Source organism: Fulmarus glacialis, unplaced genomic scaffold (assembly GCF_000690835.1).
Source record: "Fulmarus glacialis isolate BGI_N327 unplaced genomic scaffold, ASM69083v1 scaffold15642, whole genome shotgun sequence".
Lineage (NCBI taxonomy): Eukaryota > Metazoa > Chordata > Aves > Procellariiformes > Procellariidae > Fulmarus > Fulmarus glacialis.
Genome location: NW_009197325.1, coordinates 54,323 through 68,660, shown reverse-complemented (window position 1 = coordinate 68,660; position 14,338 = coordinate 54,323). Strand labels below are relative to the sequence as shown.

The 14,338-nt window shown below is 36.9% G+C and overlaps 1 protein-coding gene across 1 annotated transcript in view; it reads left to right on the top strand.

Annotated features, from left to right (window-relative positions):
- Positions 1-297: 297 nt before the first annotated feature.
- HMGCLL1 (3-hydroxymethyl-3-methylglutaryl-CoA lyase-like 1) overlaps positions 298-14,338 on the top strand; it is a 39,791-nt gene continuing 25,750 nt past the window's right edge. Inside the window, exons 1-3 of the mRNA XM_009572508.1 lie at positions 298-302; positions 2,428-2,491; positions 6,955-7,143. Coding sequence (XP_009570803.1) covers positions 298-302; positions 2,428-2,491; positions 6,955-7,143 — 258 coding nt within the window. The remainder of the gene's footprint in view (positions 303-2,427; positions 2,492-6,954; positions 7,144-14,338) is intronic.

The following is a 14,338-nucleotide window of genomic DNA, read 5'->3' as shown; positions in this document are numbered from 1 at the left end:
TTTTTTGGTATTGACAGTACCAAGAAATTTAATGTTATCACCACGTCTCTACTTTTTATGCCAATTCATTAAATGAAAATATTAGATAAAATTCTGCCAAGCTCATCCTTGATGAACTCTACTGAAAAACAGTTCTTTCATTCTCCACAGGACTTTGTTCTGTCTCTGGTAGGAAGTTCCTTACCTGTCAAATTCTTTCAGTAATCCCTATTTTCTCCAGTTTAATATTGAATATCAGATGCCCAGATAGATTAAATCTGTCATATTTTCCTTGTTTAAAATGTCAGTCTAGTCGCAATGGTGTAAGCATGCAGAGAGTTCATAATCTCAAACAGATTTGTACATTGTAGTAGGCAGATTCCTCAGGTCACCACATACTTTCATACCCCAGCAGGCCCAGCTGAATTATGTGAGCTCAGGCGAGTTTCTGCTCGCTGGTGTGAACCACAGGGAGTATTCCCTTGTTCTCTAGATACCTTTTGGCCTGCTTTTACTTTTGTTTGCCCTACTCCATTCCAGATGTCATTCATGCCACATTATCACTACCAAATGCACGTCTTCTTGATCTAACATATGTAGCTGTTAGGAACATGTAAAGATATATGTAATTAAAGGGAACGTGCACATATGTACTGTATGTTTTGCATTTACTTTGTATTTAGTACTGTTCTTGCTCACTTCATAGTAAGTGCTGTGGCTGATGTTGCAAAATAATTTCAGTAAAAGTCTGTGTAGTCACTAGCTCTAGGCACCGTAGTATTACGTAAAAAGCAATCCTTTGGGTCTGAAATTTTTCACGCTTGGTTTCATTTGAAAAACTGTGTATGCATAAAAAAATTCAAGGAAATTATCCTGAATTGTTTTTCAGTTGTGTCACTGAAAAGCAGGGCAGTGTTTAACTGTTAACAGTAGCTACTTTTTTATCTTTAATGTAGATAAGTTTGAGAATTCTAAATGTTCTTAAACAGTGACATGCAAATTGGGGGTGATATTTAATGAAGTCTATGGCCAAGTTTCAAAAACCTGGTTTTTATAATGACATACAGATAATTGAAATCATGCCTAGTAGGCATCTGGACTAAAATTATGAGCAGGATGTAATGGACCCAACCACTTTTGTGGAAACAAAATCCATTTCCATTTCTTTGTCAGGGCTAATCAAAGTTCTTTTTAGGTTCAAGGTTTGCTTCATTCTTACTGCTACTTCCAGTGTGCCAACACCATACCTTCATATAAGGGATGGAATATGTTGTATTCAGTAAAATGTTCACATTTTTTTCACAATTTGTTTTTGCCTGTTACTCATCCTAATTTCACATTCTAACAATCAGTTTGTCCTTCAGCTGCAAAGAAATAATACATCCTTTACCCTACAGACCTTGACTACCTACAAACTGGCATCTGTTCAATCCCGTTCGCATTATACAGTGTATAATTTTACATTATACCCTTCCGTGTTGAGGGAAAGGGAATGATGGGGGATCGATGAAGGCTCTTGTTCTTCTATTAAGCAGTTGAGCAACCTCCCACTGTGGCTGGGGCTCTGCCTGCCTCTGAATCTGTTGTAAATCCCTCTACAGCCACACTTATTGTGATTTCGAATGGCTGTTTCTGGTTAGTTTAATCCTATTCCTAAACAATTTAAGATAAACAATTAGAAGTTTAATTGGAATTTCATGGCTCTTAATTGTGATTAAAAAAAAGAAATTTAAACCAAATTCTATGTTAACACAGCATTGAGACTGAACAATGGAGGCTTGGTTGTGGCTTTCAGTTTTTGTGCTTTGTGGAGCTGATAGCTGCTGAGAGACACAGGCTGGCTTCTCAGTTTCTTCTTGTCCCAAGGCATACCTAAACTACAGCTTGCAATGGAGCTATAATTCTTCTGGGGCACTGGGACAGAAATGCCAGTACAGAGATAGAGGGTGAAAGCTACCCCATTCACCACAATTCTAATGACTTATGAGATGGTGGGGTTGTTATAAGTTGCTTGTGTCCACGTGTTGCTCTCTATGATCCAGGTAGCTGGCACAAGGAAGAAAATTATATCTTCCTCTGAATACCTTGTGTAGGCCAGGCAAGGCAAAACTTGAACTTGCTCTTAAAACTTCGGAAGGAAATACCACGAAAAATTGAAGTCTCCTTCAGCAGCATTAGCTTGGCTGCATTGCCAGTCCATTACAACGTGTGACATACATACCTTGAACATAAATAAAGCTATAAATCTCTGTTCTGTGATTTAAGAAGAAAATTGATAAACCTGCTGTTTTTATCTGATGTAATTTTAACTTTTCATTCAAATACTTATTCTACATTGGCTGGCTTAAATATTCAAAATTATATTTAACCTTTTTTTTATGTAACGTGGATGGATAGAAAGACGCATATATAAAACAGAAGTATCTCTGTGTGTTCTTTTTATTACAGGTATGTGTCATGTGCATTGGGATGCCCGTATGAAGGAAACATCATACCAGCTAAAGTGGCAGAAGTAAGAGTGAACTCTGGCTTGCCTTTTTAGTGAATCAAAAATACATTTTAAAATGTCTATAAGTAATGTTCTCTACTTAATCCTAAAAAGATCTTTAATGGATAAAATTTAAGGAAAACAAACACAAAACATAGCTAATACTAAAACTGGGTGCATAACCTCACTCAATCATATGCAGTCAAATCTAAGGAAAATAGTATGTTTTGACTGTTATCAGTCATGAGTAAAAATATTATGCGTTATTTCCTCCAACAAGAAGGTAGGGAAGTGCTTAAGGAAATAGACTCAAGCACATATGTCAGTGGACCATGTTGTACGAGATGATTTCCAGCACAACCTCTTGCAAAGGGCATCTGCTTTTAAATCCATTTTATGCTGGCATAACCATACTGTGCTGTCAGCCACTAGAGCCGCTGCTACATCGTGCTTGTGGAAAGCGTCATGTGATTGACACATGAACCAAAACTCATCCCCAGCATGATTTCCTACTACTTAACTTGCTCTACTGCTATGGTGGAATAACCCGCACCTTCCCTCTCTGGCCTGTTTCCCATTTAGGGTAAAGGAGAAGAAAGACGATGTCTTAGTCCAGCCTTTTTTTCCAGCAGAGAAAGAGATGAATGAAACACAAGTGTTAAATTTTGCAGGAAGGCAAAGAGGGCATGAAAGCTGAAATGGACAGTAGAGAAGAAAGTGGAGAGAATTCAAGAGCACAAGGCAGAAAACGCTGGCCTTCCTCCTGGACAAAGACTTGTCTTCTCCGCTACACTTAATCACCTACTTTTGGTGATCTAGCAGAATCTCCAAACCACTTTTTTTTTTTGTAGCGTTAGCAGCTAGTCAACATTTGTCTGATATATTGTGTTCTGCATGTGTGGCTTTCAGGTCCTGTTCTTCTGCATCTTCTTCTAGTATACGTTCCAGATGGAACTTGTGATAATACTTCTCCCACAGCAGCCACATATACTCACAGTCTTTGAAAAAAATAGCTAAATTGGAAGGTACTCAGTATTTCTAAATTAATTGGGTTTAATATGAAGTGAAAGTTAGAAGTGACACAGCCTTAGTTAGAGCGGTGATGACAGATTCAGCTGTGCTGTTGGTAGATTGCTTACTGCAATGTCATGTTCCCTAACAGGCTTCTTTCCTTGTGTTGCTTGTTTTTTAACTACTCTCCTTGCACAGAAGAGCTCCTTTTCAGTTTGCTGGTGAGAGTGCTACTTAATGTTCCAAACCTGCAAACTTTTACTCACACAGGTATTTTATTTTCTGTCTTCATCCCAATAAGTCTTCTTGTGTACCTGTACACCATTGTGTATTTAAGAATAAAAGCTGCCTCGTTAAAGTTATTGAGGCCCTGATTCAGCAAGCACTGATGTTTATATAGAAGCATCTGATTAGCTGTTAATGGATTTTACATAAACACATGCACTCATCCTGTGCTGAATCAGAATTATCAAAATTACTGGCCGTGTTGCTAAACCCTTTCAGAGAGGTGCCTCTCTGGTCATCATCTTTCTCGGGATGGAAGTGTATGACTCCCTTGACTCTGTGTTGCAATCAGCAGCCATGATTGAAAGGTTTAGACCGTTTCTTCTGCAGTCAATGACAGTGACCAGTTTTGTTTTTTTTTTTAAGCAAAAGATTTTTTAACTGAAGCAAAACCAATTAGGGGAGGTGGCTCATTAACTAGACTACATGCAGGCTTACTAGGTACGTAACTGTTTTGCACGTGGTTATCTAGTGAGTGCAAACTCCAGATGCCTTCAGACTTCTAGAATCCATCTGGTCCATCCATATGGCTCTTTATTTAAAAAAAACCCAAAACATTTCTCATCTATGAAAATAAAGTGCATAGTCCTTTTTTATCACTCTGCTTTTTCTTGAAATGGAGTCACCTGTGGTTTGTTTATCATCCTGTGGTTTGTGAATTTCAACCTTAGGCAAATAAGGCTTGAAAGTTGCTGGAAGCACCGTATAACATCCTTGAAGCCAGTTGTGTTACCCATTGTCTTCCAGTCATATACTTGGCTGGTTTTATCTTTCTGCCTGCTTCTTTCTCTCCTTAGCTTCCTTTTAACCTAGAGCAGTGAATTCATATAAGTATTATCCAGCATACAGGCTGATCAGGCTACAGAAAATGTGCCTGTTCTTATTTGAATGCTGTTGGATTATTACTAAGTTTCCCTTACAGCACAAGGACTGCAGTGTATTTTTATGTTGTTATTTGCTTAAAATCATTTGTAACTTGATTATGACCTTTTGTATTGAGTTTAAGAGTATAGTTTTAGATATTATTTCCAGCAGTAGGATTGTTCACATGCCTAAGGGGTTGCAGTGCTGGGTCACCAACTCCCATTTTGATCAATGCTTGGTGTCAGGGCAGTGCTCCCAAAGGGAGTAGCACAAGACTCATGCATAGTAAAACTGCTCAGTTGTGCAGAACACAACCCTGTTCAATCAACAAAGCTGCAAGCTCGTAATCACATTCTGATTACACTGACAAAACAGTGTGTTCTCTCTCCCCCACCCTCCTCCCAAAAATCCACATTGAAAACTTACAAAACTGTAACTAATGGGCTGCCTCCTACTATGGTAGGATAGAAAATCCAATATGAAAAACTCCCATTCAGCTTCCAAGCATGCACATTCTTCTTGAAATTAAATATAGATCTCTTCTTAAGGGTCACCTTAAGGTTAGATCATGACAAGTCAGTGATGATGCTCAGCCTGTTAGCAGAGTTTCCCCCTCTCTTCTTTCATCTTTCAGAACTTTATTTTCAGAAGCTGAAAGACCTAAGGACTGAGCATGGGAAAGAAGTGAATGCAACATGATTTCTAGCAGTTTATATAGTCTCTGTCATCACTAAAATGCTCATCTAGAAAAACTTTGAATCATCAATGAAAAAGAACATGAGAAAAAAATGCAGTCTGCTTTTTTTACCCTGATCTTAAACAAAAACTGAATTTGGGGATTAACTAGAGGTACCACTAATTGCAGATGATCTTTTTTTTTCTTACAACAGTAGTCCAGTTAAAACACCTGCCCTGTGTTGATGATATTAAAATATGCTTCAAGATAGAATCTTTTTGCAATCTAGTGCATGTCCCTTTTGTAAAGCATATATTGAATTTATGTTGATGCGAACCAGGGGCTCTTTGACTTTAAAGCACAAAGAGTTTTACTACCTTTGCAATAGTCATAGCACTTCCAAGCTTTAAGCAGAAGGATTCAGACTACTTGAAGTTCTTTTTCAGCTGTTCTTTGAATTAAGTGAACAGCAATATTAATCCAGCACTTCCGAGACTGCTGGTGCAGCACTTTGTCAGCTTCCTCAGACGTATTCACAGCAATCCCACTGATGAAGTCCTGGAATTGCTTTAACAGCAGAGTGCAGTGCAACTGAAGATGTCTTGGAAAAGGGTCATATTTCTTCATTTCTAAACAGTTAATTTCCAGATTGGGATTCCATTCCAGTGGAGTGGCCTTTCGGGATTGCTGATGCACAGTGGGAAATGCTAAAGGGGACAGACATACTCAGCAAGTGAAAATAAGGTGAAACCCTTTCCAAATAAATTAAACAAAACTAAGATGGAAAGATCCTACATTCAATTTCTAAAGCAATATTTTTGGTGCAAGTATAATACTGTGCTTCCGAGCGTATGTCTCTCTCCATACAAACATTATGAAGCCAGACCTCAAATGTCTTACTCACACAAAGAACTCCTCAAAGACATAATTACAGAAACATTTAGGGGTGTACTTACATAAGTAAGAACTATATGTACAGGGTTTTGTTTGGTATTAAGAAAAAATTTAAAACTTAAGGACTAGAATGTTAATTTAGTTTTGCTTTGTTAGTATTTTAATGTTTGATCTCATAAAAAGCAAGCAAAATTAATATTAAGTACAACATGTTAAAACTTCAGTTTTCATTGATGTTTTCAGTGCCAAGAGAAAGCAAAATCAGGCTTCTTGTTAATTATTTATTGTCTTAGTTCAGCCATGTGCTTGGCTCAGTGTAATAAGCAAACAAAAGGGCAGGTCTTTACCCTGCACAACTTGTAAGCTGGAAAGTACATGGAGAAAACCAAACAGCTGGGAAATCCTCAGAGAGAGGAAAATGTTGGGAAAGGGCTTGACAGAAACTTAATTCATAGTGTAAAATCTTGCTTATTTGGATTCTGTGGGAGAGTCAAAAAGCAAGTTTTTGATGGATTTGTCTTGGTTGGTTATTCCATGTACAGAAGCAGAACTATAAATTTAAAATAAGAGGATCTATGGGGTGTTCTTCTTGGGTGACAATTTTCAAGAATGAATAGAGGATTTCTGATACATAGGTCCACCTCGGTGAATCAAAACCTGAAACCTGTACAGAAGCGTGTCCTTTTTAATACACGTTCTTGACCCTATTTTATATTCTTTCATCTTGACCGTTTCATGTTTCTCTGTTTCTAATCAGGTATCTAAGCGGCTGTACAGTATGGGCTGTTATGAAATCTCTCTGGGGGACACAATTGGTGTGGGGACTCCTGGAAGTATGAAAAGAATGTTGGAAGCTGTTATGAAAGAAATTCCTCTGAGTGCTCTTGCTGTTCACTGTCATGACACGTATGGCCAGGCGTTAGCCAATATCCTCACAGCCATACAGGTAACTCAGGTTCTCATTTTATAGATATGGTAGTAGTAGTCTTAGTTTAATTCAAATGCACAATTTTAAAAAATTCCAGCCTTAAAGAAATTACTAGAAAAGGAAAGAGGCACGCACCAAACTTTCAGAAAGTATTGCTCACACATTGGATTGTCTACAGGTATTACTGCTGTTGCTTTTGCAAGAAAATTTCAATTCTTATCTACTTATTATCTTCAATTCCACACAAAATCGCTAAGAAACAGTGGTGATTATTATATTCCATTGATTGTGGATAAATGAGGGAGATAGAATGTATTTTTTTTCTGATGTCTCAGATTCCACTTTTCTTAGGAACATCTATATGTTCATTGTTCACTAAACTAAAATTTCTATTTTACAGAGGTGTCCAAATATAAAATAGAAAAATGCATAATTACATCTTGATTTCAGATGGATGAATATAAATTATTGGTAATTATGTACACAGACAGAGTGGTCTAGATAATTTTATCACTGTTAACATGCCTTTAGTATGTTTTTTTGTTTGTCAATGATACCTTCCAAATAAGATTAGCAACAACTTTATATCCTATTTATTCTTCTTTCAAATCTGTGGCTAAATAATCAGAAATAGTTAATTTCCATAAGAGAGATTTTTCCCTTTGTGTTCATATATTTTTAAGAATAGGACAAAATACAAGAAACAGACTACAAGTTCTAATGTAGTTTTTGTAAAGATACAATCTTGAAAAATATCTTAATGTGTACATGCATTCCTAAGGAGACCTATTTTTACTAAATGTTACAGAATCAAAAGCTGTTTACAAATTGTAGGCCTTTATTGTTCTTTTTTATTCTTAATGGTATCTTCTGCTTCCTTGCAATTCAGGCAGCCATTTTTAAGGTCAACTTTCCTTTGTCCTGAGTTGTTATTTTTGGCAGAGCTCATATTATGTTGTTTAGAAATAACAGCAGTGTGTTAACAGTATTAGTGATATAAGCAACAAGAAGGAACAGGGAAATGTTTCAATATGGGAATCTCTGCAGGTATTTGGTTAAATACTGAATGACAAAATCTGATAAAAAAGGTTCTAACTTTTACTCACAGTGTTCACTATTGACCCTTACTCACTTTTACTGTTGCAAATGTGCATGTATGTACCATGGGATGAATAAATTGCTAATTTCACAGTTAGCTTCAGTTGCAGATGTAATAGCTAAAAGCATGAAAACCCCTGAGCATGGGAGGAGTTTGCCATAAAAATACTTGAAGCATTGTTTTTCAAATCCTTCCTTAAAATAATTGCTGTCATGGTGCCTACTAAACACCGAACGATGGCTATGCTTTGTTAACCCCAGTATTTGTTGTAAGTGATTCTTGTTTCAGGTTTACCTCCTGCTCCTATCTTTTTATTTACTTCTTAAATCAACTGTGTAGGAGTTAAAGGGGAAAAAAGCTCTTAGGTACCTAATGTATGGTTCAGGCTAATGAACATGTAAATTCAAGAGAGCAATAGACTTAAAAAAAAATATCCCTATGCAGCTCTCTCAGATTTCTGGGAAGCCAGGGGTGCCTAAAACCCATCAGAAAACTTCCCTATGTGCTGCTCAAGTTCTGCTACAGTGCATGTCTAAAGGTGTGGTGTTTTTGGCTGAGCTGAACTTGTCATAGATTTTGCCAGAAGTTCTTGATGAAGCAGGCATTACACAGTCTCTCTGACTGGCTTTGTGCAAGCAGCTCCTTGGCTCGCTCTAAAGGTAGGTCCCCAGGCTCTTGGATCCTCAAACGGGGCTGGTACGTCACAACATCCTCTCCTGTCTCTGGTCAAACAAACGAGGCAGCTAGCGGTGCATTACAGCTAAGCAATACTATTTCTAAAACAAGGCAACTTTCACAGGTCAGCTGGATGGTAAAGTGCCAAAGTCAGTGGATCAGAGTGCCCAGGTCACTTCTAGCCCCTGCTGTCAGGCTTGCCTGTGCTTTCCTCTCTGCCCAAGAAACACGAATGGCAAAGTACTGGAGTAAAACCCCTTGTCTTCAGCTCAGCAGTTCGTTTCATAGACCAGACTCTCCACAGATGCAATTCCTTACCCTTCTTCCTTAATGGGTCTGTGCGACCAACACAATATTTCATCAGGAGGGTAATGTGTTTGAGGGGTTATAGAAATAATGGGCTACAGTTATTGTTTGAAAACAATTTTAAAAAACATTCAGCAGGCAAATTGCACTCTTCCTAAGACATTGCAGACTGCAACCTCAGGCTGAGTACTATTGTATTGTATATTGTATTTCCTAAGAATTAATGAATGACAGCTGGAAAGCCACAAATCACTCTACACTAATTCAGGCATTGCTTCAATGGGAGATCTCCTAGGAGTGGAAAGAGGTGCTGGTGATTCAATAAGTGATTTTTTATACAGATCGCATTGTTCCATGCAGGATTATACTACCCAGAATATTTTCTTTTGTTTGGGGCTGATCCAGAGTCATCTAGAACTGACAGGCCGTATCTGTATAAGAAATTAGCAGGGAAGTAGTCTTGTAATTTTAGTATTCAGTTTTATGTGTGTTGTTTTAGCAAAAGGATAGGTAGTGAAAGATGGGAGAGAGATTAGCCAACTTTTAAAGGATAAGTAATTTTTTAAGTTGTTGAAGTGAATAATACAGAAAGAAAGCATTGCCTAGAGAAAGGAAATTCTCTTTCTTTTATGAAGAGAATCTGTGTAAAAATGTGAGGAACATGAAGTGATGCTTCAGAACAGAACAGTAAACATTTAAGGTAGAAACATGAATGGCTCTTAGTTAAATGGTTTAATATTAAAATATCAGAGTATACAATTTACCAAAGAGACAAATTCAGAAGATGATGTGGCGATCTAGTTAGAGGTTGTGGTATTTTGAGTAAAATTACATATGTGGGTTAGCTAATGTGACAAACACAGAATGTAGCTAAGACAAGTAGTAAAACATTTATGGGAAATTGTTACAGACCTCCAAGGAAGGGCAAAAAGATGGGTCAGGAAACTTCTGTGCTGGAGAGGCCCCAATAAGGGACTCCATTGATCTGGGGAGATTTGAGTTACCTTGACAATTGACTCCCGTAGCTTGTGCAGAATGGGTACGAAAGGGGAAGTTTTTAAATGGAAGTGATACAGAACTCTTTTCTTGCATAGCTTGTGTAGTTGCCAGAAATAGCTTTGTCTGTTTTCATAGCACATATCCGAACATGAGAAAGAATATGGGAAGAGGCAAAGAGGAGTTTTGGCCGGCAGTGATACCTCAGTGAATTAAACAATCAAATGGTAATCCCATAGAACTTTATCAAATTCAAATCACTATCGTAATTCATTAATATAAACCGATCCCTACACTACTGGGATCAAATCCTAACTCAGAGAAAATAAGAATAAAACTCGACTTTCAGGGAGCAAGGATTTTAACAACCTTGTGTAATCATTTCCATCTTATTGGACACAATGAGATGAATGAGATTGATGATTTGCCCAGTGAAATTACTTTTTATTAGTGCTTTCTTTTTCCAGAAAACAGGATTTTTGAAATAAAATCCACGCTTTATTACCAGAAACAGAATTTAGCAAGCCCCTAATTAAACTTTCAAGGTTCAGACTGCAAAATCCAAATTTGTGAATACAGGTTTTCATTACAAACATTATAATATATATCCTTACAGAGAGTTTAAAATATTTAATAATATTTAATTAATGTCTTTAAGTTCCTTGAGTTTTAAAGATTAAATAAACCTTTTTTTTTTTTTTTAAATCCAAATAGAAATGGCTGGCTGCTGAACTCTTCCCTTCATCACTTAGCTAAATAGATTATAGCCCCTTTGGTGCATGCTGGAGAGACTAAACAACTTGCATAATTTTATGGCTCCAGTTTACTTACATAGAAGGACTAGATTCACACAAAGGCAGTCAGTGTAGATATGGCTAAGTTTAAAGTGCCAGAACCAGGAGAGGAATCTGAACATAGATGCTGAAGTTCATGGTTTATTAGTTCACAAGGATCATTGTATTACAGGAATAGAGTTCACAACAGCCAGCAAGCTGAAATGGTAGAGCCTAAGTTAAGCAACTGAGAAAAGTTTGTGTTTAAAATTCCCCTTTTCCATGATTCTTACAAGCTTACATGTGAAACCTCAGGTGAGATGACTTTTCCACCCAAAACCATATCCTAGATGTAAGTACCTAGCTTGTCCTTTTTTTTCAAACACAGGATTTGCTGTTTGTGGCTGTTAAGCTTGCCTGCAGTAACAGGCTGTCAAGACCCCTTTCAGCTGGTGGTTAGAGGCCGGCTAAGATCTCTTTCTTGTCCAGGAGTTGCTTGCTGCTAAGGAGCCTCAGTGAGGGCTCCCCCTCCTTCACTTGGGGGTGGCTTTAAACCTGAAATGAAACAAAGACTTTAAAAGAGAACAAAGAAAGCAGGATTACATTAAAGCATCATTAATTCAGGTATGCACATTTATTTATGTGCTGATATAAATGGTCCATTTTGGAGAGTCAAAATTAGAACTGCTTTTTATCTGCCTATAGTCTAGGTTTAACCAACATCTGAATTCCTTCACTTTCTCCCTGTAAAACAGAGAACAAAGTGTATGCACAAGCCTTGAATAAAGATTTAAAATCTTCTGTCCTGTCTCCCAGCTTTATCTACCATTGACTCCTATGCATTATGTTCATCAATGTAGTTCCACTTCTTCCTAATGACCATTGGCTACAGTCATGGTAGGATTATAAATTTGTTTATACAGCTACATCTCTCAACTCCTGTCTAACTCATTATAAACCTAAAATTGGACGTTCGAGATGGTATCAAGAAAGAAAGAAAAAAAAAAGACACCTAATAATTCTTTATTTGTAAGAAATCCTCTTACAAAGCACAATCATCCAGAGCTGTAGTGTAGTAGAATAAATTGACACTTCTGTTACAAGGTAGGGAGGATAGATAAGCAACTATGAAAAAGCGTGAAGCTTTGCATCTAGTCATCGTGCTAGACTTGAGCTAGGAATTTCTCATGGAACAGTGAATATGAACTTCCTAAACTGAGGAAGGCAGTCTAGCCATATTTGTCTGTTGCTACACAGATCTAAAAATACTGGTTTTGGGGAGTTATGTAGTAATTGAGGAAAGGAACTTGTATGTAGTGGGCTGCCTTGCTTGAATAATACATTAAATACCACTAGACTTTGTTTTGTTATCAGCAGTGTGCTGGGGTACCCACTGCCTGGCAATGAAATTATTTACATCTAAACTAATTTTTAACAGAGCAAAAATAGTTATGATAGTTTAAAATTTCAGCACTGTACTAAAGACAGGGGGTTTTTTTAAGCCAATAGGGGGGTATTGTATGGAATTAATGACGTACAGGAGGCAGGAACCATAACATCTTGACTTGTCTTTTCCTGATTTAACATGCCATTGTGCACATCACTTTTCTTCAGTTTTTTATTTGTAAAACAGGAATAAGGCTCATCTCTTTTAGTTTGTGAAGTGCTAAGAAAAATCTACAGAAGAAGAGCATCGGACAAGTACAAATTATTTTTATGAGGTCTACATTTAAAATTAATTTTTGAAACTGAGGTTTAGAAACTGAATAGATTTTAAGTTTGGTATAGAATGTAATTTTGAGATTAAAAAAGCTAAGGTATATCAGTGGGCAAGTGATCAAAAAACATACAAGCCCAATCAAATTATCTGAGTTCTGTAACACTCCATTTCCTTTCCCCTGCACAGCCTGGCACTCTGAAGAATTTATGTAGCACAATGTGAGGGTAGGAAAGACTTGCTATATGAAACATGCACATATTTTGGGATCTTGAAAAAATGTTAACATTTTTGCATTCCTATTTTGAGAAACATGTAGAAATTGAAAGGTTTCAGCAGAACTCACAAGTTTACTTTCCTCTGCTGTTTACAAAGATATGCTAGGAAACTGCAGAAGACTTAACAGAGATCTCCAGAAGCTAATTTCAAGGTTCAGATAGGGAAACATTAGAAAACACAGCTTCACTGAGAATAGCTGTACGGGATTCAGGAAGGGCTGGTCATGCTTCAATATTTCGCTGGAATTCTTTGAGGCAGTCACTGCCAAAGAAGACAAAGGATATACAGTGGCCATCATATGCTTTGATTTTTCAGAAAATAATTTACAGTGTTCTGCACTGGAAGTTAATATTAAGGCGTGGAGGCATGTAATAAGTGGAAAGTTGGCTAAATGGCAGGAAACAAATGGAGTTATGAAACGGAATTTCTTCAAGCTGGAAAGCACCCATCAGCAGGGTTGTGGAAGTATTGGTCTGTGGGTCCCAGGTTTTCCCGCTTAAATGAATAATTTGCAGTACCATAATGCTTATGTTAAGGGCAATTGTTCTAACTTGTAGAAATTAAACTTTTCAAATTTTGTATTTCCATTGTGAGAAACAGGATAGCTAGCACAATTTGTAAGTGTAAATCTGTGTAATATTCTAAAACATGCAAAAGAAAAAGTTTGGGATCAAAAGTAAGAGTATAGGAATATACATAATTTTAGGTAAAGCAAGAGATTATTTGTTACAACATGCCTGTTCTTTTAAGGGTCTTCCTAGAGCTTTCTACCTTTGCATTTCTCTAGGAACGAATTTATCCTAGGCACTTACCAGGTATTTTCTGGGTTTGAAAGTGTAAACAATACTTTTGAATTATTTGTCAGCAAACTAAAAGAGCTGTTAGCAATAATATAAAATTCTTTAGAAAACATGAGTTTGCTTTTTTGTTTCTGTTTCCTTTTATTCCCCTTTCCTATAGAAACAACATAGCACTTAGGTAAAGCAATTAAAAAAATCAGATGTTTGAGCTGAAGGAGTACATGATATTAGGAAAAAAAAGAATGAGTAGAATTGTTTAAGATTGAAAGCTAACAAGACAGAGGTGAATAAGACTGTGTTTTTGAAAGCAGATAAGTTAGGGGGCAAATGGCAGGTGAATTGTGAAAAGGTACCAGACTGCAAGGTTTTTGTGAAGAAAACTTAAAAAGAGGGTGTGTGCTTTAGGAAAGTAGAAAAACACTTGCGTTTTATCAAATAATATTGCTACTATGAGCAGTCAGCTAGTTACTTTTGTAAGTGAAAAATCATACTGCACAAATGAATTAATCAGACCTACATATGGGAAGAAAATGAAAACATAGGCATTCATACTGAAAATCTGAGAGAT